Below are 24,612 nucleotides of genomic sequence, written 5' to 3'. Positions count from 1 at the left end.
TGACATCTTCCTTAGCAGTATGTTTTTTTGTGTTCTCCCTGATCACTCCTCTTAAGAGTATGTGTCTCTGTAGACAGCTTAATGTTCCGCAATAAAATATTTTGTACACCACATTTTTTTATTATTTAAAATGAAGTCTCGGTAAGTTTCGCTATTTTAGAGTTTTCAGATTTTTTTCACTTCTCCGTTCTAGATTGCTCATTGCTGTCGTACTTAAAATAAACATTCCTTTTTCATTAACATCCATTTAATAATAGTTAGTAAATATTTGAAATCAAAAAACCAAAGGTTTAATTTAACATGATAGTTTATTTTTAAAATTTAATTTGGTGCTACGATCGTTTCGGATCTGTTTTGTTACTATTTTTTTTGTAGGTCGAATCTTTTCTTTCCAATATAGCAGGTCCAATTTTCGGGATTTCTAGATCTTTTACGTGAATGTTTTTTCTTTTCACATTTGTCCTTAGCATAACTTATTGCGTTGGTGTCAAAATACATTTCCTGAGTTCTATGTTATAACATACTCCCATGTAATTTAAAAAAACAGATTAAAATTGAAGTTACAAAGCGTTATGTGTTACATAGTACTATGTAATATGCTAAAAACACTATTGAAAAATATTTTTGATAATAATAAATAATATGTCATACATAAAAGCTTCGGTTTTCTAAAGACATCAAAGCTTCTAGGAGAGTTAGATATACAGGGTGATTCAAAAAACCACTGACAGACTTCTAGAGTAGATAATACATGAAAAGTCTTAATATACATGGGGTCGCAAATGCTTCGTTGGCGAGATATAGCGGATTAAAGTTTCTTTAAAATTAAACATCTGCAATAAAAAGCATTTTTTTAAAACTAATGCTTTAATCAACGTTTTGTAAGAGACCAATTAATAGATAATTGATCACTTTACACGAAAATACTGCCCGTTTGACAAAATTAGCAGTGGAGTTGAAAATATTTTTAAAATAGGGCTTTTTATTGCAGATAATGTTTAATTTTAAAGAAACTTTGACCCACTATATCTCGTTAAGGAGGCATTTGCGACCCCATGTATATTAAGACGTTTCATCTTAATTTTTGTTGTATTACCTACCCTAGAAGTCTGTCAGCGGTTTTTTGAATCACCCTGTATAGATCCTATAGATCTCGCACTTCTTCATCTCAGAAAATTCTCAAAATCATTTTGCTTCGTTTAAGGTGGCTACACACGTAACTGCAAACTTGACAAGCATGCATGATCAATCTTTTTGTACAAGCATGTAAAATTTTCCTTTGATACCACACGATACAAGTATGCTTGAACAAGCGCCAGTTTGCGCTTGGACTATCTCGAGCTCTTACGACGATGCGCTCATACTGGCTGCTTTTTGCCTTGTCCATAAGAGGAAACCGCGGAAGAAGAAACGTGATATATGGTATAAAGAGTGGTTATTGAAACGAAACCTACTCCCATATTAATTTATTGAGTGAATTGAAGATATATCCACGTGACTGGCAAAATTATCTCAGAATGAAACTTATATGAACCAAAACGATTACATCGTATAATTGATTTTTTGGTACACACGTGCGGTTTCGATTGCACAAGCAAAATGTTTATGCAAAATTATCCTACAAACGCTAAAGCATACTTGTACAAAAAGATTGATCATGCATACTTGTCAAGTTTGCAGTTACGTGTAGCCACCTTTAGGGTATTTATGCATCCTAGTCAATAACGGTATCTAATTAACTATAAGTACATACGTCAATAAAGATAAATTGTATCCATTTAGTCACAGTGACTGATAACGGTTGTAATGTGCTTTATGAAAAACTCGTTTATTGCAAGTTTATGTATACATTATGATATGTATAGATAACTTATAACTTAGTATGAAATATTTTGAAACAATTGTTGTTTTAAGTAAAGCACAGTCTAGTTCCACACTTTTCATACATTGGCATCGTTGTTTCTTTTCGCAATAGCTTCACTTCTCTTTTGTGGTTTGTGCAGAGCAGTGAACATTAGAATCGCCCCTCTTTGTATTATCTGGTCTTTTAGGGAGACGCGTTATTGGTACATTATGTCCCCAGAGCCGGGCCTCTTTATGCCCTCCTTGCCAGCATGAGGAAGTGCTTGGACAATGTCTAGTCTGAATTGCTTTAGAGGTGTTTTACCTTTCATGTTGTATAATCAAGTTTGTACAAATACTACATTCACTACATGTATATCCATCAAATAAGTGAAGATTTGGAAATATCATCGTTTAAGTGTACTTTGTGATTAACCTTGTTCACTCCTCCCATATGCTTGTTGTAATGTGAACCAACAGACATCTCTAGCGGAGGCCTTCCCATAAAATTTGTTTGACGTTATAGTAGGCATAAATTCATGAACAGTTATTTTATTATCTTGGCAATCAATTTCTTTTATTGAGACTTTTAGATTTTGCATATTACTTACGCCAATTAGTTGAACGTTTACAATACTGGCATTCAGTGTTCCTGACTTAAAACTATACTGTTTTCATGTAGTAACATTATCGGATACGAGCTGATATAAAAATTAAAAGTCCGTCTGCCCGATACAAGGTTAAATCTCTAAGAGACTTTGACTTCCTTATTTGAGCAATATAAGACTTTAATCCAATCTTTGATAATTTTATAGCCAGAATCAGAATTTTCATTGGAAGATGTTAGTGTACGAATGGGCATCACACGTTAATAGATGTTGAGATTCTCAACATTATATATTTGGACAAAACGTGTTAATAACGTGTTACAGAAAATTGTAGCTCCAACTTCGTCAGCACTAACCTTGAATTTGTAATTGTTTCTTTCTATACCTTCCTTTAATACATCGCAACCACCCTGTTGAAAATAGAAGAATGATTGGTATTTTTTTCGCAAAGTTCCGCAAATTGTCTCACCATTACATTTACCTTTCATTGTTTTTCTGCGTCATAAGTCCGGTCATAAGCATACGTTATGGGCTTATAAGTAACCCTTTGTACCCAGGCTTAATAACAAATAAAATTGACAATGTACTGGTACTTTAGTTATAAACTGATACAAGTGTATTAGTGTAGTAATTTTGTGTGCAAGAATATGCTCCAACTACCAAGAATATGATAGACCTACATTGATAACCTGTTCGTTTTTAGCTTCATTAGCAGTATTTCAAATATATTTAATGAATTAGAAGTGATGAAGTTTGTTTTCAAAAATATATTCAAGGTATTTCTCAACACCTTTGAAATCTTTGCTTTCCTATTTTTATAATGCTTATATTGATCAAAATAAAGATAGCACGCTTAAAAGAACTCGCTAATCGGCAAAGTTGTTGTCGTAAACGATTGAATTTTTCAACATTACGTGTCGTGCAAATACATTATGCGGGGGCCACTTATTTCACGCCGTCCAACGTCGCCCAATCAATACCAGAGTGTGAGTCAAGATTTTTCCATCGAAATGAAAATCTGTTTCTACGGCGTGGAAGGATGTGATAAATTAGCTATTCTGACAGGACGAGAATACCTAATACAAGAGGCGTTGTTAGATTCTCCGTAAAGATTAACAAAAAAACAAGAAAAAATTGAGGGAAAGTTGCGTGTAAGTTCAAGGTCAAAGCTTCAAAAGAAAGCGTTAAGTGGACGAATCAAATTGTATTTGGATCGGGGAATAGTTTTGCGAATGGCCCTTGACCTTCGCATGGTTGATATTCTTCTGATATGCAAATAAAAATAGTTAGAGACTGGTTTTAGCCCTTTTTCTATGATTAATTTAGAAAGTCTCTTGTAATGGGTGTTTTCGATTTCAATGTGGAGATTTAATTTCTAAATTTTGGAAAGTTCGGCAACAAAGTGTGCAAGATCATGTTGTATTAAGTTATATTTGCACTGATATCCTACATACTGGCTTAAATTTAGGGTGTTTATGTGGTTTTATCAATATAGAGAAAATATTGGTAATTTTATAATCGTTTTATTGAGTTTATCAATTTTAAATTGAATATATCTACGATCTAAGACATACTGTGAAGTTAACAAATTGACTACATTTTTACCATAAGAATTCTATTTTAAAAAATACGCATTCTAATTATGTTATCGGAGACATGCGCTATGAGAGTGTATTGCCCAGTTTGCTGGACAACGGTCAACGAAAGGTTTTCAGTTCTTGAGCCGACATCGAAGAAAACCTACTTCGTTTCATCAAACTTATTTTCCCAAAAAGTGTTTCAAATTTAAAATAAACAAATTAAAAAGGAGGTGAGTTTACAACTCAAATTTAAACTTTCTACTATTTATATATTTTCATTAAATATTTGAAATGATTTTCCTTTAAATAAGTAAAGAATAAAATGAGATTCTTGGAATAAAATAATTCAAAAGTGATGACTGAAATAATGGCTCCAATATCGAATATGTCTTCAACCGAAGACGATGACGTCGCTTTTAAAGTTTTAAATAATGATAATCTTCCAATGGCTGTAATCGGTGAATCGATTCGATGTCCATTTGGAAACGACATTCAAAAAACTAACAAACCAAACGTTGTTGTATATCCAACAAGAAGAATCGTTGATAATCTTGACGCAAACAAACAGAAACCGTTCCCTAAACCAAATGGGATTAATCAACGCGATAATAAATCACCATCAAATCAATTAAAAAATTACGGAAATTTCATTCATTGTAACAGCGCTAAGGAGAAAGTCAAAGAAAAAGTAATTAACCACCAAATTGATAATGCTTTTACAAAAACTTTGGATGCAAAATTAAAAAGATTACAAAAAGAAGAAAATAAAACGAGAGTTAAAAGGAGCACTCCATCGATTACTAATGAATTACAAAATCGTCCTTTATTTGTTACGACGGTAAAAAAAGGACAATTTTTAGAACCCCCACCGGAAATCGCTTCATTATTAGGGATAAAAGTGCAAGAAGAGAAAAAAGATAAAAAGAAATTGTATGAGTACGCGAGTAAACCGAGAGTTTTTTTAGCAAAACCAACCCCAACGGTTAAAATTGGACATAAAGCTCGTTGCGAAGCTGCTGCAAAAGCTGCAGCGTTAGTTGTAGCAGTCGCTGGCATTCGATCGAAAGATTTCGTTGATGGAAAAGATTTTAATGCTAATATTACTAAAAAAATTGGGTAAGAAATTCAATTTTTATATTTTACAATTTTAATTTTTTTTTACGTTTTGGTGTCAATTTGACATTTAAAAAATTTTGAGGTTAGTTTTGAGGCAAACATCTAATTTAAATCAAAACGTAATTTTTCGTCTTTCATTTATAAATTAAGTGCTAAAAATAACAGTTTTCTTCATTAATCTTCTTCACTTAATACATTAAAAACATCAATTTATTGATTTCTATTTATTTAACCTTATCTAGGTCGGTGAGTGTGAAACTTTTATTTTTATTCTATGATTACAAACTACATTTAGTAATTTCCCGTCTGTAATTTTTACATTATTAATTTAAAATTGTAAATTATCTGATCCACTTTACTTGAAACCAAAAAAATATTTAACTCCTCCTAATTGATTACCAATAAATCATTTACGAATTCGTGGTTAAAATAGGGACAGTTCACGGTTGAGGTCATTATTATTTATTACACACATCTTATCGATTACCGTTTTGACTAAACGTTTATTATTAAAAGGCAAGAAAGTAACATTATCCTGGGTTATTGATCTTTAACCTTTTTTTTAAAGAATACCCAAACTTCCTTTTATAAATTTTTGATAAATTTGTGTTAAAACTACACATTGGTTTAATAGAGAGAGGGTTGTGTGAACGATCGATAAACTTAATAAGTATGCAAACGTAACTGTTTTAAAGTGCACGTAATGAATCTTGAAACGCTGACAACAAACGGTTGTTTCAATTATGCTGTAAAATATTGTTTTGTATACTTTCTCGTTATAAATTAAGGTTGAGTTGTGGGTTTTAATTACACGGATAACCTTTTAAAACAGATATTAATACATTTTTTTAAGTTATTTTACAAAATCGTTTAACAGATTAACACTAGTGCCATCTATTATTTATTCTTCGAATTTACTGTTATTGTTTCCTACTTTACCTTTTCTTAACTTCCTCAACAATTTTAATAACAAATTTATATGTATTAAACTTGTAAATAAACTTAGAGTGGAAATCTGTACTGCTTTTATCACTACAAAGAGACGACATCTTGCATTATCTATAGCGCTATTTGTTTTAAATATATATCCGAAGAGTGGCCTACAGTCAACATTGTCGTAATTTATATATGACACTGATAAATATGTATTTTCATCATCATATAAATGTTAAAAAGTTGCCTTGAGTGGCCTTGCGTGGAGAAAGACTTTGGATTATGTTACAATGGAAGCTTTTTAATGACACGAACATCTAATGAATTATGGAAGATCGGGTAGCGATAAGACAAAATATCTTTTATGCACGATCTGTGTAAATATGTATGTAAATTTAACGAAGTTATAACTACGAATATGAGGATAGCTAAATATTTCTTCATAATTATGGATTTACCTGACATCTCATATCTAAATCAGTTATCGATTATCATACGTCCATGAATTTAGCATACAAACAGAGATATTTCTGTACATGTATGGCAATTTAACCCAATCAGTGTACCATACAGCATTACTTACAATGACAAGCGGGAATGACCACTAAATCGGTAAGTCTGATCCAGAGTGAATGGGGCGAAAGCACGCCTTTAATCTAAGCCCCACGGCTAGGGTTGGCATTGGGACAACGACCAAATCCTGTAAAACCCATTTGCTACGAAAGTCAAAACAGAATCTTCGACGTGGCTCTAAAAACTCTAGATTCCCTGGACAACTATAAATGGGACGTAGCAGCACTACAGAAAATAAGTTGGACAAGCAATGATATACTGAATAGAGCTGGATACAATATCTATTATAGTTGTCACAACACACATTTACACACATTTAGGAAAAAAGTTGACGTAATTGGTAATTGGCTTCGAAGCAGTCCGGGATCTGAATAAGGAGAATATTCTTCAATCACTCAATTATTAATATCCATGCACCCACGGAAGAAAATTGCAATGAAGAAATTGAAGAATTCTATTGATAGTTGGAGGCAACAAATGCCAAAAAGCATAATACAAAAATAATTGTAGTGGATATGAAAACAAAAAAACTAACTACTGAGAAATATAGTCTCCACGAACATAGAAATGACAACGAGACAGCTCTAGAGTGGGCTTTCTAGTGGACGCGAAAAAAGCATTAGAACAGCAACACCACACAATTTGTCACATATCAGCTCCAACCAGAGCAACGCACGCAGGCATGGATGTACAGGGTGTCCAAATTTCGATGGGTTTGCAGGGTATCTCAGTTATTATGAAAGATAGGAAGTTGCGGCTTTCGCGAACCTGAGTTACTAATTTTCATAGCCCTCTTCGTTTTTGATATACAAGGTTGCTTTTGAAATTTAGGATTTTCAGACACCTCCTGTATCTCGGCTGTAGATTTTTTCACGTGGAATCCAATGGTGCATGTAGAATTTTTCTAGTCATTACGGTTTTTGAGTTATAAACTCAAATACTGAATACTCAACTTCTAAAATGCTTAACTCTTTATAACTCAAAAACCGTGATGACTAGAAAAATTCTACGTGCACCATTGGATTCTACGTGAAAAAATCTATTAGAACCCGTTTTTACGTTTCCGGATAGCCGAGATACAGCAGTGTCTGAAAATCGTAAATTTTTAAACACTCCCTGTATATCAAAAACAAAGAGGGCTATGAAAATTTGGTTTTCGCCATTGTAAGTTTCACAAAAAAGTAGCTAAGCTTCGCGAAAGCCGCAACTTTCTATCTTTCATAATAACTGAGATACCTTGCAAACCCATCGAAATTTGGACACCCTGTACATTAGAGGCAGTGTGGAGATGTGCTACGAAGAGCGGCCAGCGAGTGAGAGAAAGGTAGAGTGAGACGAGGAACAACTGGTGCGATGAGGAGTGTTAGCAGATATCTGATGCAAAGCCTATAAGAAATTGCAACTCACTAAGGCAAACGGAAAAGAGAATATACACAAGGATGAAGGAGGAACAACGGAACAGTCTATTAAAGGAAATAAATGAGCTATACAACGAGCGTGACACAGGGAAATTCTACGAGAAATTAAAGATAACAAAACAGAAATTTAAACTCAGAATAAGAGCATGTGACATACAGGGAAATATCCTTAATAATAAGGAAGAAATACTAAACAGATGGGCAAACCACATTGTAGAACTCTCAAGAGGACCAAAAGAAAAAGAAGAAAGAGTCAACACCAATAATAATATCTACTCTACCAACGAAGGAAAATTGTTAACAAAGTCGTAAGGAAAATTTTGATCTTAAAAAGGAATAGATACCTAGCGGATGGAATGTAGGTATACCTAGATCGTGGCAACTACAGGGGAATCATGTTACTCCAACCATACGTGGAAAAAGTCATAGGCAATTGAAAAACCGGTTTTCGAAAGAATGAATCAAAATAGACGTCAAAATTAAGCCTTACCAGGTTAAGAGAAAAAAATCGTAAAAAAAATCATCTGGTCGTTTATTCCCCAACCAGCAATAACCGAGCGGGTCCTAGTAAGGGTAAAGTCTCACTCCACGATACCATAAATTTAACTGTCATTTCATTTTTCTTCATTCTTGTTCTAAATATTGAATAAATCGCAATATTTTTGGCGTGAATTTACTTTACTATCACTCCCACATGATATGGTATAAGAATCGTTGAAAAATAAAACAATAAATTTCGTCATTTTTAACATTTTTGCAAATTATTCGTAAACCGTACAATAAAAAATTTATCTGACATGATCACCACTTGGCCAAGTAGGGTGGTTAAATACATATCGAATTTGGAGTTTCTATTTTGAAATTTAGATGTCAAAAAAAGCTTAGACCACAAGCGATGGTTCACCTTGTACAGTCAAACTAAGATAGCTGACGAAAAATGTTAAGATACAAAAGTTTTAGTGTTTTTTTAAATCTATTAAGGGCCGATCTTACAAAACAGTTTATACCGCTCCGTATACCAAGAATAACTAAATGTTGGTATAAACACTACGTCTTACAATACCGGCGTATAGCATAAGTAACGGTATACGGCGCAGGATAGCTATACCGTGCAATTCAACGCGAATAGCTTATAACGGGTGTCTTTTTAAGCCCGATAGAACTTTAAATTGAAAAAAGTAACACAAAAAATTAAATGTTAAACACAAAAATGTTTTTGATCGAAAGATCAATTCATGGCATTTAACATTTAAAAATGATTTTGGGCATATGGGCACCGCGGCTGTTCTTGACGAAGCGCATTCTGGAAGTCCAATTTTGGGCCACTTTTTCGAGCATTGCTGGGCGTATGTCACGAATAACACGAACAATGTTGGCCTCCAAGGTGTCAATTGGTGCTGGTTTATCAGCATAAACCAAGGAAATAATCGAGAGGTGTCAAATCGCACCACCTTGGAGCCAATTGGCATATTCATTTCTCGAAATCAACTTATCGCCAAATTTTGATTTCAATAAATCGATGGTTGCGGTCGCTGTATGGCACGTAGCGCCGTCCTGTTAAAACCACATCTCGCCCGGATCAATATCATCCATATTTTCAAACAATAAATCATTGATCATGGTGAAGTAACGATCTCCATTGACCGTAACGCGAGCTCCGACTTTATTTTTGAAGAAATAAGGTCCAATGATGCCACCAGCGTGCAAACCACACCAAACTGTACATTTTTCTGGATGTAATGGAGTCTGTGGGGTCTGTTGTGGATTGGTTTCACTCCATATGCGGCCTGTTAAGCCAAAAATGAGCCTCATCGCTGAACACAATTTTGCGATAAAACATCGGATCAGTTTCCAACTGCTCTAGAGTCCAATCGGTGAAAGAACGACGCATATGATGGTCTCGTGGTTTTAATTCCTGCACCAGCTGGATCTGAAACGGGTGTAGGCCAAGATCTTTGGGCAAAATTTTTCACGTAGTGGACGGAGAGAGCCCTAATTCCTGCGACCGACGACGAATCGATAAATTTGAATCTTCTTCCACGCATTCGTTTACAGCGGCGATATTCTCTTCAGCACGCACATTTCTTCGACGTGTTGATTTTATTGCATCATTTAGAGAGTATGTGGTATGAAATCTATCCACAGTTCGACGGATGGCTTGCTCAGATGGACAATTATGTGCGCCATACAAATCACGAAGTCGTCTATAAGTTATGCGAATTGATGACTGATTTTCAAAGTAAATCTGGATAATTTGGTAGCGTTGTTCAAGCGTCAATCTGTTCATGATGATTTGCCAGAGTATACTGATCATAAATATCAAAAAGTGAGCGCAGTATCACAGTTCGTTTGACAGTTAACCCTTTCGTAAGTTCTATCTAGCTTAAAAAAACACCCTCTACTAGGAATAAGTCAGAGACTGTTTGACATTGATTACAGACGTAATAATTATTGTATGAATAACGCGTCGAATAACTTCGCCTACTGTGGACCAGTTCTCCTGGAATGAGACATGCTAAGGTGTTTATTAACATCGCCACTGTCAAACCCGGGAATATTTTAGGACTTGCCCGTAGTAGCATAAAAGTTCTAATGGGTGTTTTTACTGGGCACTGCCGATTAAAAGCACACCTCAACTTGTTGGGTTTAGCCGATGATGTTGAATGCCGACTATGTGCGGAGGAAGCAGAGACGGTTGAGTATGTTTTATGCCACTGCCCTGCCGTTAACCGTATCAGATTTTCGATTTTTGGGTCGCAGTTTATCTCCTCAAAAAATCTGAATGACCTTTCGCCGAGCAAGGTATTAATGTTCGTTAAGAGCATTGGACTGCACGGTGAAATTTGATAACGATATCTATCGGGGTACAATAGATCCTTAGGGTCGCGGTGCAAGGTTGGTTGGTCCGTCTACCCGATATGTATTCTATGTAATGTAATGAATAACGCGTAATCCTGATTTTCAACTTAAAATTTGTGAGACATCCAAAAATAAGTTAAATTTGCGAAAAAACTAAGGTTGATGAACATTTTTCATTATTTTTCCCGGATTCAGCACCCAAAAATCAATGAAGATCGCCTTTCAGTTTGAAAAAATGTTTTTGATCGCAGGCCTGAGTAATTAAAATTAGAACTAACACTACACTTAGAACTAGAAACATTCGGATTTACCATATGTCCCTTAAGACGTCTAAACTCTAATGGTTCTAGTTCTAGTATTAGTACTACATTTAGTTCCATAAATATACAACAACCTAGCGCTGAAAAACTATAAAACTAGAACTAACACTAGACCTAGAACTAGAAACATTCGTTCTAGTTCACCAAACAAAATTCATGTAGCACATTATAAACCTAAACTTAACCGTTTTCTAGATATAACTTTGAAAATGTACGAATTTATCTAATTAATTACGTAATTTATCTTTGTGCGCAAATTATTCAAACTAAATATATTTCTGACAGGTCTTATGTCCAGTATACTTAATTAGTCTTTATTGTAATAGATTTTAAAAAACACTAAAACTTTTATATCTTAACAGTTTTCGCTAGCTAGCTTGTTTCAAGGGATAACCGACTGTTTCCATACATATCAGCAACCCTTGTAACATCTTCTGTGTAAATATTCCTTCCGTGTTTTGTGCAAAAATTTCTGTCGGTGTTCTTTGTTAACTTTCTTAGAACAGTTATTCCTAACTGTTCTTTATTTTTGCAAATAGTTCATTCAATGTTATTTATCAGTGTCAGCAGCCTGGCCTTTTTGCAAAAACCTATGCATCAGTTAGTTCCGTTCTTGTAACAAACACCCTTGAAAATATTTCCTATCAGTGTGAGTAACTCGATCTTTTTGCACAAGCCTCATTTCCAGTGTGGGTGTTCTAATCTTCTAGAAACTTTCCTTTCAAAGTTTTTGACTTTTTTAGGAGCTTCTTTGTCAATGTATCTATTTATGTATATAAATTTCCTTGTTAGAGTGCATGTTAATGTGGTTTGTGTCACTCTTCCGACAAACACGACTCTGACAATATATCCAGTCACGGTCCGTATTTCGGTCTATTTGCAAAACTTCATTGTCAGTGCGGATATTCTAATCTTCTGGAATCTTACAATGTGCTCTGTGAATAGTAGTGATGTTCTTTTGACTTTTTGTCATACATTTCTGTGTAAATGTACCTATTCTTCTACAAAAATTTTGTAATTCGGTGTTAATAATTAGCTGTTTTTTCTGCAAACATTTCTTCTTACACTGATAAAGAATATATTTAGTATTCTACCATTTTCACACAAACCGCTGTATTAATGTTGATAATATTCTATCAATAACAAAGTTTTTGACTATTTGCAAAACTGTTACCAGTGTTCTTCGCTGTTGTCAGTGTTTTGACCTTTTTGCACTAATTTCTGTGTCGGTGTTAGTGCTTTTATTACAACTTCTGTATCAATGCAGGTATTTTTATCATTTTGTAGAATATTTAAACAATAATACCATAAAGTTGGAAAATGAGTAATAATGATTTTATTTTAATAATTAACGTTAGCAAGAGGACAGTTTATCTCCACAGTTCATCTGTCACACCGATTGATGCAGGTTTTTAGAATACAGGCAGAAAAACAACATGGAGATAAATGTTACCAAAATAAAAATTATGGTAATGACCAGAAAACCGTGCTGATATATGATAGAGCAAGTAACAAATAAAAAAATACACTTATTTGGTAGTAAGCATATCATATTATGGAAAACTCTAGAACAACGTAAGAAAACATTTCAACAACTAAGGCAGAATAGGAGGAGCACTAAGAATGACCATCGGGAGAAACAACTGCATATCAATACCAACGTGGAGATATACAAATTCTGCGCCAGGCCAATAATAACATATACTGCGGAGGCACGGGCTTACAGTCTATTCATATACTTTATATCTGCGAGAAAGTAAAAACGAAGAGATGTACTTGTTGGTACTAATTAGTTTTGTCTAAAATAATAGGGCCGTTAACTATTTTTTTTTTATTGGCTTATTCGAAAGTTTTTTAAAATTGATTGACCCCATATTTTTTAATTTTTGATTCTGAGGCTTAGTTTTTCCAAAAAAAAATAATAAAGTTTGAAATTACAGGCCGCGAATTCAGTAGCGCGTCACTCAGATTTGAGCGTATGATTGGAGCGTATAAAAATCAATAAAATTCCTAGAGAGAGACAATGCTACGAATCTTATGCGCTAGAAGAAAACAGAAGGAAACGGGAGAGAAATCACGTCTGTGATTTCTTTCTTCTTACTTAAAACGTCACAATGAATCAGGGGTGGGGAATTTTAAACTTTTACATTAATTATTGCAAAAATGAAACAATTTTCGAACGTGAAAACGTTACTAATCCGTCTAATTTAATTTACATTATCGATTTTTTGAAAGACGGTCTTTCTAATCGATTGACGTTAACGGCCCTATTAGAAGTACTAAAGCATTCCTACTTTTTGTTGTAGTTAGATAAGGACAAACTTTGTTTACACTCATATATCACCGTACGCGTAAAAATTAATTGGAATATGAAGAAAAACCAAAAAATAAAATATGCCTCTCATTAAGAACATACATATTAGTTACCACGTATTGAAATTAGAGATTTTTTGACAAATACTTTTGAGAAAACAATCACAAAGTGGACAAATGAAAAAGATGAAAAATCAGGTACTTGTTTTCATTTACCTCGCGATAATACGAAAACCGCAAAGATATCGATCTCTAAACTGAGGGGCCTTGACTTTTGGCACCGATAGTGTGCAGAAGACACAAAATTAATACATTGCGTCTTGTTGGCAGTAATTACCTCCAGTTGGCACAACACCGTTCGTCAAAGAGATAAAGTGTTCTCAAAGCACATTCTAAAAGACCGAAATCAATATTGCATAATAACCGCAAGCTTGAGAACGGCTTCTCTAGATTTAAGTAATGTTAGAGAAAGTAGTAGAATGTGCCTGATAAGTACCAAATCGAAACCGATTAAACCGAATTTCCGCTTACTCTTGGATCGACGCAGTGATACACAAAATATTGATAGTAAATTTATTGGTCCTTTTTTCTTTGAAAGTAATATTGAAGAAATTGTCAAAATCGGACAATAACTTCAAATTTTATTTATGTTTTCCTTTTAAGTTGGTCACATTGTATATATAACTTCTCTGGTTTATGTCTAAAATTATAAATGTTTAATTTTGACGAGGTGCATCAAAATGGTGTAAATAACCCATCCGATTTTCCAAGAGAAATCGAATGAAAGAGTATGTTCAAATTAAAACGAACGATTAGCAACGTTAAGAAAATCCAGAACTAAAACCATATTCCAAAATAAATGATCAAATTTCTTAAATCAACGGGATATTGCTGAGAAGACAATTATTCCTAAAAAATGCAAGATTCGATTATAACACTAGTTCATAGGGGACACCAAGGAATGGCAAAAACCAAAAGGCTACACTGCACAACAGTAGAAAAAGAAAGTAGAAAATTTCGTTGAACATTATACAGTGTGTCCGTAGAGTAGCGGATATAGGCGATGAAATCACTATAAATGGTTTATGGAAAAATCTATTTTTTCTAAATCTATCTTTTTTATCTCTTTATGGAAATTATGGAAATTTCTAAACGAGTTATAACGTCATCGATAGTATTTTCAAATGGCAATCCCCCATTATTATTACGGAATATGAAAGAGGATTCTTTTCTGAATCTAGTACAGTCACTATTAATATTGGTTACATTAGTAAATTTTCGAGAAAAGTTACTTTAAAGTTTAACTACTTCAAATTTGTTGACATGATAAAAATAGCAGTAGCCATGAGTGACTATGCTAATCAATTATTTTAAGCAATTTCCTAAGTGTCAAAAAGTGATTTAGTAAAACTTGTTGAAGTGTGGTGGCGCGCCATCTTGTTGGAGTAACTGCCGTTGAGTTGAGTCGGGTTTTGAAAAAATCTAAACAACTCTCTCTAGTTAAGGTTTCCTCAAAAAAGTAAGGACCTAGGACAGTGTCCCGTACTACTTCGCTCCATACGTTGATCTATTGCGAATATTGGGTGTGCGATTTTCTTGTCCAGTGCGGATTTTGGGTAGCCCAATACCGACAATTTTGTTTATACTTACCTGAGGATATAGGAATGATACTTCGCGGTTTTAAAAATTTTGTGAATAGTTGATTTACTAATGTGTAACTTCGACTCAATACTCATTACAGTAACATGAGAGTTTTCTTACAAAGCCAAAACCATATTTAGATGAACCTGCCCTGAAATATTTGGTCGGCCAGACTTCGAGAAATCTCGTAGGTGCCCTTGCTTTTTAAATTTAGTCACAGCTATGCTACCATACTTTGGCTAATGAGTTGGCGATTAGGATATGTTCCATTAAAGAGGTCCACTACTTACTACATCGTAAGTGAGCAGTAGAGAGGTATAGGAGAATCAGCCTACCCAACTGCTCATACCAGATTTATGTGAAAATACTGCTGGGAAGATATTGAGATGAAGCCGAATGGACAGACAGGTTTTAGAAAGGGTAGAGGGGCAAAGGATAACGTTTATATCTTAAAACATTTGGTGGATAGAGAGTTGGATAAGAAGGCAGGAAGTTATATGCCCTATTCGTAGATTTGAAGGCGGCATTCGTGGGGGGAGATGTAGAGAAGGGGGGGTCACGGAGGAACTGAGAAAGAGGGTGAAGAAAGACGGCCAGAGTTAGAGTAGCGAAAGCGATGAGCGAAGCATTTTGGACAAAGAGGGGTGTGATACAGGAGTGTCCACTGAGCTCCGGCCTTTTTACCCCGTATGCGGCGGATTTGGATGGCAGGCTGGAGAAGGAGCAAATGAGAGGAGTGGTGGTTGTGGGGAAGGATGCGGCAGAAATGAGAGGGATGGTGAGACACTTGGAGAGGTATTTCAGGGCGAAAGGGTTGGAGGTGAATGTAACAAAGATAAAGATGATGGAGGTCTGCAAAGAGAGGAAAAGAAAGAGGAAGGAATGGAGATGGGAGGGCAGGGAGATTGAAGAGGTGAGAGAATTCACATATCTGGGCTACAGGTTCACGAAGGATAATAAGAACGCGGCGCATGTGAGGGAGATGGCTAAAAGGGTGAATAATGATGGGGCAGGTATGGGGATGGGGTGAGAGAGTGTTTGGAAGAGACATCAAAAAGAGAAAGATTATGTTTGATGGGTTGGTGAGAAGTGCAATGATGTACGGGGCGGAGGTTTGGGGATGGAAGAGGCAGTATATTCTGGACTACGTACAGAATCGGTACTGGAGGTGGGTTCTGAGCCTGGCGAAGGAAACACCGTGGTGTATTGTGAGGGAGGAAGTGAAGGTGGATGAAATAAGGGTGGAGGCGGACAGAAGAGCAGTTAAATATGAAGAAATAATATGATATATGAAGATTAGATTTGATAAAGGAGAGAGGAGGGAATATGACAATAGGACGGGTTATTCGGAGGCAGAGATAAATAACAGAAGAAGGGGAGGGTGGAGATGTGGGAGGAGGTAAGCGACAGGGATAGGAACGTCCAGAGACAGGAGAGAACGACGCAGATAAGAGAGGGAAGATACAATGAACGATATGGGGACATAATGACGGAGGGGTTTCCAAACACTTGATGAAGGAAGGGAGTGAGGAAAGGAAGAGGCTGGTGGCCAGACTCCGTTGTGGCAATGAGGAGAGAGCGAACATATACTAGACGTACGATGTGGAGAGGTGGTATCGGCTGTGCGGAGAGGATTGGGAAACTCTAGAACATATGTTGAGAGGATGTAGCGAACTGAGAGAAGAAGAAAGGAACCAAAGGCAGATTCTGAAAGAGGGAGAGGCTGGGGATTGATGAGGGAGGTGGTTGGGACGAGAGAAAGGGAGGTGAGCAAATTTAAAACGAAAAGCACCCCATCACCAATTAAAAATACAGGATTAGTTTACTGCAAACAACAGAAAAACATCTCCATCACCGACAACGACGCTTTAACACCGACAGGGACCACATCTTCGGCGACTCAACTATCACGAGAATTTTCACCGATACTTACTGAAACTCCCACAACAAGCTGGAATCCCAAAAGAACCAGAAAGGCACTTATCGTCTATTAAAATTCGCGATATAAAAGGTCATTGAACAGAACTGAAATAAGGGTTTTAAAAAGAAATGAAATGACAGCGAGAGACGCACGACGATGATTACAAAAATGTAATGTTAATTTATTGAGAAGGAAACAAATAAAGAGTTAATTAATTAAAGCTAACTCGATTTGTAAACATAATTAACCAAACATGACAATGCGTTTTCTAAATATATTTTATGTAAGTCGTGACGGTAATGAAAGCTTTAACAGTACTCAAACGGGTGCTGTAATGAGACTCCTTACAGCATCCGATGCTGTAATGAGATTTTAGTAACATTTTATGGAACCAGTTGAAGTTGGTGACATTGGGTCATTAATTTTTCTAGTTGTCGATGTGACAATTTTTGTCTATGGATGTTTAAACACGTTCTTAGCATCGAATACAAAGTCCATTTAGAATTAGTCAAAAAAAAGATAAACCTGATGATAGTTTCACGAAAACGAAACGTCGGAGAAAATTTCTTGTTGTGTCATGACATTTTTCATAAAAAGTTGCCTCAAGAATGTTTTTTCAGATTCACGAAAAAACGAGAAATAAAGAAGTTATAGGCAAAAAACGAAAAAGTCATGTTTTTGTTTTCGGCCATATTTTAAAAACTAAACCGGCTAGATCCAAAAACTTAGTTCAAAACTGATGAACTCTAAGATACACAACTTTGCCCCCATTTAACCATTTCTGTATCTCTTATGGTTTCTGAGATCCCAATGGTGGGGGTCGAATTTGAATTACCCTGTATAGTGTTGGCGCTATGCAACAACCCCGCTGAGATAATGAGAAATTTAATTTCTCAGCAATCTCACAAGTCTTATAGTGTTATCAGTTTCAAATGGTCTTCCAGAACGTGGTGCATCTTCAACATTAAAATTGTCGGATCGAAATTTTTCAAACCGGTTTAGGCACTGGTGCTCTGAAACATCAGATCCATATACATCAGATAATTGATGCCTAAATAGTAAAAAAGTAAATGATGCCGAAGATGCTGCTTATCACTTTCCATATATAAGGGCACTAATCAAAAACTACTACGTAGAATTAATAAAACTTTTCACAAGCAAGCTTTGCTACATCAGTTCTCAAAATATACAGGTGTTCCGTGACTCGACCGACAAACTTATACAATATATTCCGGGGGTAATTACGATCAAAAAATGGTATATCACTATAGGTGAATTCCTCTTTATTTCGGAGATATCGAAGGAATTAAAAAAATGATAGTTAGTCTTGACGATTTAACGTTTGATAAATTAATGATTTTTATGCTGTCTGAAGCAGTTTTAAATGCAGTTGAACGAAGTCCTTTTACCAGTATTCGTAGAATATCCCATATAACGGGAATTTATCAAACCAACGTATGGAGAATTCTGCACTATGATGGACTTTAGCGCTATCATTTACACAAAGTCCAGCATTTACATCCTGCGTTACGGATGAGGCCTAGTTGCCAAGTTTATAATCAACTTGTTGGGCTTTTTTTAAAGACGTCTTAGTACAGAAACTTACCTTCATTTTTTAGAAGAAGAATTACTGAATTACATAGCAGATAGTCCTCTAGAAGCTCGTCGTGGCATGTGGTTCCAGTAAGATGGGGCACCATCATATATTGGGAGACAAGTCACGGTATTTCTTAATCAAAATTTTCCGGAAAGGTGCATAGGACGAGGTCCTATGCATGTAGTCCTGTACATAGGCCAACTCGGTCTACTGACTTGTCGCCTTTAGATTATTTTTTGTGAGGTTGCCCCAAATCTCGTACGTCTAGTAGTAATGGTAAACCAGATACACGCGAAAAGTTGATTGACAGAATGGTTGAAGCTACTAATTCGCTAAAGAAATTAACTAGCAATATTCTATAACACGAAGGATAGCTGCATATTTAGAAAATGGCCTGTTCTCATTTTGAACAGCTGCTGTAATTTTGTGTTAATTAGTAAATTAATAAATTTTCTTTTATCATTTTTATTTTTTTTTTGGTCTTTTTCATTTTTATTTCGATATCTCTGAAACAAAGAGGAATTCACCTATAGGTGATACACCATTTTTTGATCGTAATGACCCCTGGAATATATGGTATAAGTTTGTCGGTCGAGTCACGGAACACCCTGTATAATGATTATGCGGCTTAAGTGTGAAATTGAACCAATTATTGAAACATATACGACTCAAAATTCACGATCGGAAACAAATTTCTGATTAAAGAATGGACTAGACATTCTTTAATTACATATAATACATATAAATTTACATATAAGTACGAAGGCTTTCACGGCCGCACAGTGGTCAATTTCTCAAATTTAGGAGGACAAAATACAAAAATCGGTCATTCTTTTATGGTATAATCATGTGGTATTTCGCTTACTGTATGACTGGCATATAATATAGGATTTTTTTTTTGATTAGAATGGTTTCATTACCACTATCCGGATGTTTAATTAAGAATTTTTCGCGTCTTTAATTTCGTTAAGATTGTTGTATTGTTTGATTATATTGTACGGTTGTATGCAATGTTTATTGAATGAATATACATATACTGAGTTTATATAGTGATAGTCCATACCTTTAACTGTATTTATAATACAGTTAGTATATATAGCTACGTTTATTTTGTTCACTAGGCTTTAGTTCTTAAATTTAAAAAATTAACATCACATATTCACATTTCTATTTGATTTTTCTTGCACGGTTCATAATGAATCATTACAATTCTCTCTTTATTTTGTAACCTGAAGGATTAGCTATAAGATGGTATATAAGACTTTACTTACTTCCACTGACTTTAGAAAATATTGACTATCAAATGAGGAATGTGACAAAAATGAGGTAACAGTGGCGTAAATTCGGGATTAAATCTCAATATTTTCACGCTTCGAAAGAAAAGCAGAAGTGATATGATTATGGCAATTTCATACCTCAAGTAAAGTGGATTCATATCCTCATTGTCAAACCCTAACGAAATGAAATGAAGGGTGTCACAAACGCAGAATTTATGCACGATATTAAATTTCTGCCCCCTAATTTATATTTTTTTTAAATATAATTAAATTTGTATATTAAAAAGGCTATTTCATTTATCATAATAAACGGTTAGTTTATAAACTGCACATTCTACAGTTTATATTACAATTTAAATGTAACAAAAACACATAAATAGACATGAATCCATAAAAATTCATTAAATACTCCAAATTAATCGACTAGAACGTTTTTCTTGCAATCAATTACAAAACAGGTTTGTACATGAACCTCCTAAATAAACAAACTTGACCACTTCCAGTTACGCAATTTGACTGATATTTAATATCTACATATTTTCATGACTACAAAGAAATTATTAATTAATTTCATGCATTTATCCTATTATTCTGTAAAATGCCAGTTTACATATACAGTGTGTCCGTAAAGTAACGGAAATGGCGATAAAATCATTATAAACGGTTTATGGAAAAATCCCTGAAACGGGTCTAAAGATTTAAATTTTTTAGTGCAGATTTTAAATTTTCTCCGCCATTTTTAAACGAGTTATGACGTCATCGATATTTTTTTTTCAAAAGGCAATCCACCACTCTTATTAGGGAATATGATTTAGTAGTATAGTCGTAGTATAGTAGTATAGTCAATATTAATATTGGTTACATAAGAAAATTTTCGAAAAAAATTACTTTAACGTTTAACTGCTTCAAATTTGATGACATGATAAAAATAGCAGTAAGCATGAGTAACTATGCTAACCAATTATATGTATTAAACATTTTCCTAAGTGTCAAAAACTGATTTAGTAAGTATGTAGTTGTTTCAGGAGAGGTTCAACAAAACGTGGTTTTGCTGGGTAAGAAAACCCTTATGTTACTGTAAGGAGTATTGGGTCTAATTTCGACATTAGTAAATCAACGGTTCACAAAATTTTAATATCAAAATATCATTCCCATAAAGTAAATGTCATTCACGGGCAATGAATCGTAGTTTTTGCAACAACAATTTTGCAACGATGAAGAAGACTGTCAAAAACATAATTTTTTCCGTCGAAGGAACATATACACTGAGTGGGCAAGTAAAATAGACAAAATTGTTGGTATTGGGTTAGCCAAAATCCAAATTCGCCAAGAAAGTCGCACGCCCAATATCATATATAATAATATCCATAATATCCGCAAAAGATTTGAGAAAACCTTAACTGGAAAGAGATATTTAATTTTTTTCAAAACGTTGTCAATCCATCCATCCCGATAATGTTGACCCAACTCAATTTCAAGAGCAGTTATTCCAACAAGATGGCGCGTCACCACACTTCAAGAAGCTTTACGAAATCAGTTTTTGACGCTGAGGCAATTGTTTAAAATAATTGGTTAACATAGTACTGCTATTTTTATCATTTATACAAATTTGAAGTACGAGAACTTTAAAGTAATTTTTCTCGAAAATTTTCTTATATAAGCAATATTAATATTGAGTGTACTAGATTCAGAAAAAAATCCTCTTTCATATTCCGTAATAAAAATGGGGGTTTGTCATTTGAAAAAAACATCATAACTTGTTTAAAAATAGCGGAAAAAATTTGAAATCTACACTAAAAAATTGCAAAAAATGTAAATCTTTAGACCGGTCTCAGGGATTTTTGAATAAACCGTTAATAATGATTTTATTGCCTATATCCGCTAATTTACGGACACCCTGTATAAAAAATGATAGATGGTGGTCAGATAAAGGACAACTTCTGGTTACGCGGTTCGAGTGAAATGTACGGTATGAATGTTTCTCATAATTTTAATCGCTTATGTAATATTTCATTTGTTTAACTCTCTTTAACCATCAAGTTTATATAGAACAAGTTCAATATGGTTTCAAATAAAGTACCACTTCCGGTTGACGAATATGATCCAAACTTGATACAAATCTTAGATTTTGTTACTAACAGCTAGATAGGAAATTTCATTGTCGTAGCTTGCTGCGTTTTTGAGATATGAATTTTGTCCTTCTAAATTCATGAAATTGACTACTGTGGGCCGGTGTGAATTGAACTAAAACTAGAACTAACACTAGAAACTTTCGGGTTTTGCCGTGCGTCTTTTAAGAAAAGGTTTGACGTTTCGGATGCCATCTTGCAACCTTCTTCAAAAACAGGTGTGTTTCGAACCTGTTTCTTTGACGCACGACAAAACCCGAAAGTTTCTAGTGTTAGTCTAGTTTTAGTTCTAATTTTAGTTCAACGTTTACATATTTTTGGTCCTATTCATGAATAATGAGTTTTCATGTTTCCTACACAAGAATATAGGATCATTATTACCTCATTAGAATCATAAATAAAAAAATCTGGTACTATAAAAGTTCAAATAAGATCATTTCAAGGTCCTACCTCTTTGTAGTGTGAAAAGCAGTGTAATACTGTTTCTGAATGCCACCCTTAATCTTGATATTATCGATTCAAATGCACTTTGCACGTCTTTTCATTCGAAACGCCGTTGAATGCAAATTTCGTCCCACAACCACTGACCGTGTCCTAAAAATGCCGCAATCGGGTCAATTTTTAGCGATAACATGTTTTACGTAAAATCTCTTTTTAATTTCACAGTTTATTTACGGTACATTTTTAAAGTAAAATTTTGAATAAAAATTATTCTTTTAGCGATGCACCTCCTCCGTACGCCAACCTCATGTTTGAAAGAAGAGTTGTTCGAGGAAGTAATTTTTCTCAAGGTCCCATGCAAACGGTGAATCAAAACGAAATTGAAATTATTTCATATAATTATGCAAAAAATATGATAATTTGTTGCAGGGTGAAGGTGAATCGGCAGCTGCACGAGCGGCAGAGGCACGAAGACGAGCGATGGCACGTAGAAAAAGTCAAAAAGAACAATTACGTACAGCTCAACTTCGTTTATCTTCACCACCTCCGGTTAAAGGTCGAAGACATGAAACTGTCGAAACTGATCTTTACTTAGAAGAATTAGCAAACGATCCTCCACAAGAAGACGTCTGCACGCAAACTGACCTCTTCCTCGACAGGCCGCTGTCTCCCTTTTATGTTCCAGCTAAAACTGGAGCCGATGTTTCCACTCAAATCTATCCAGGAGATCTGTTTGACTTTGATATGGAAGTCCAACCGATCTTGGAAGTTTTGGTTGGAAAGACTATCGAACAAGCTTTAATAGAAGTGTTGGAAGAGGAAGAATTAGCGGCTTTAAAAGAACAACAAAGGAGATTCATGGAACTTCGTGCAACTCAATTGGCCGAAATGATGAGGTTAGAAGAAAGGGAAAAGAGATGGCAAGCAGAAAGAGATGCCAGGTTAGCCGAGTACAAGGAAGGGTTATCAGTACAAAAAGAAATGGAAGAAAGAATCGCTGCCAGTGTACTTCTTCAAGGATACATGGCTGATTTGTTACCTAACGTATTGGAAGGGCTAGAAGAGGACGGTTTCTTAACAGATAATATTAAACAAGATTTAGATGAAACTTTTATGCCTTGGTTGATGAAAGAAGTTTCCGAAGAATTACACGAGATCGTTTCCAGCAGAGATTTCTTAAGCGGTAACAATGCACTTTATTTATCTTCAATTAATTTTTAAACAAAACCTTTTCTTAATTTTTTAAATTAGATATTGTAAGAGAAATCTTGGAAGCACGAGCAGAAATCTACCGACTATTAAATGCACCGCCGAAACCTATAGCATTCGAACCCGGTGAAGAAGAAGGTACTGTTGATGTTGATGTTTCTCTCATGGAACACTTGAAACTTAAGTCGGAAATTGCGGAAAGACAACGTGCGGAACAAGAAGAAATGGCAGAAAATAAATAAAGAAGGTGGAAAGACAAAAAGGTATGAAGACTGTTTAATAAGTAACGTCAACGTAAAATTTTATTTTTAACAAACGTGGCTAAAATTTTCTTTGTTGAATAATCAATAAAGACTGTGCTTGCAAAGTACTGATTTTAAGATTGTTTAATGGTGATAAGATTTTCGATTTTCTTTAACGACTTCTTAAATGCTTATTCGAAACAATGGTTGTTTTTTTTTTCAAGGTTAAAAAGAATAATTTGAAAGTCATTTTATTCGATTTAGAAAAAACGTATAAATAAGTAATCGAAGTTGGTACTAGTAAACAGCGTCATTATCTTTAATGGCTGGGTTTTCTAGGAAACTAATTAAATTGTCTTGTATCTTTATTTCCAGGGAATTTAATAGTTTTGGAAAGAACATTTGAAAAAAATTTTATCATATTCTATATTTTTACCAGGAGTCCTACAACAAGAAAATAGAAGCACCACACCTTGTGTATTGTATATATTTAAAATGTTATACAAAAATAATAAAGAAATAATTTATTAATTTTCTGAATTTTTCTTAAAAATTTCAATGTTATAATATTCTCAACCATTTTTTTTTATTAA

The 24,612-nt window shown here is 34.6% G+C and overlaps 2 protein-coding genes across 2 annotated transcripts in view; both read left to right on the top strand.

Annotated features, from left to right (window-relative positions):
- The window catches only part of LOC139430264 (uncharacterized), a 291,985-nt gene that overhangs the window by 46,788 nt on the left and 220,585 nt on the right, over positions 1–24,612 (top strand). The gene's annotated exons all lie outside the window — the stretch shown is intronic.
- LOC111415316 (Radial spoke head protein 3) lies at positions 4,171–24,551 on the top strand. Its single transcript, XM_071196676.1, is given in 6 exon segments — positions 4,171–4,260; positions 4,347–5,146; positions 22,848–22,975; positions 22,978–23,751; positions 23,820–24,040; positions 24,395–24,551. Coding segments are annotated over 4 exon segments (1,863 nt in total). The 5' UTR covers positions 4,171–4,260; positions 4,347–4,385; the 3' UTR covers positions 24,020–24,040; positions 24,395–24,551.

Source organism: Onthophagus taurus, chromosome 6 (genome assembly GCF_036711975.1).
Source record: "Onthophagus taurus isolate NC chromosome 6, IU_Otau_3.0, whole genome shotgun sequence".
NCBI classification, from domain to species: Eukaryota; Metazoa; Arthropoda; class Insecta; order Coleoptera; family Scarabaeidae; genus Onthophagus; species Onthophagus taurus.
Note: the sequence above shows the minus strand (reverse complement) of the source record. Positions and strands in the feature narration are given on the sequence as shown.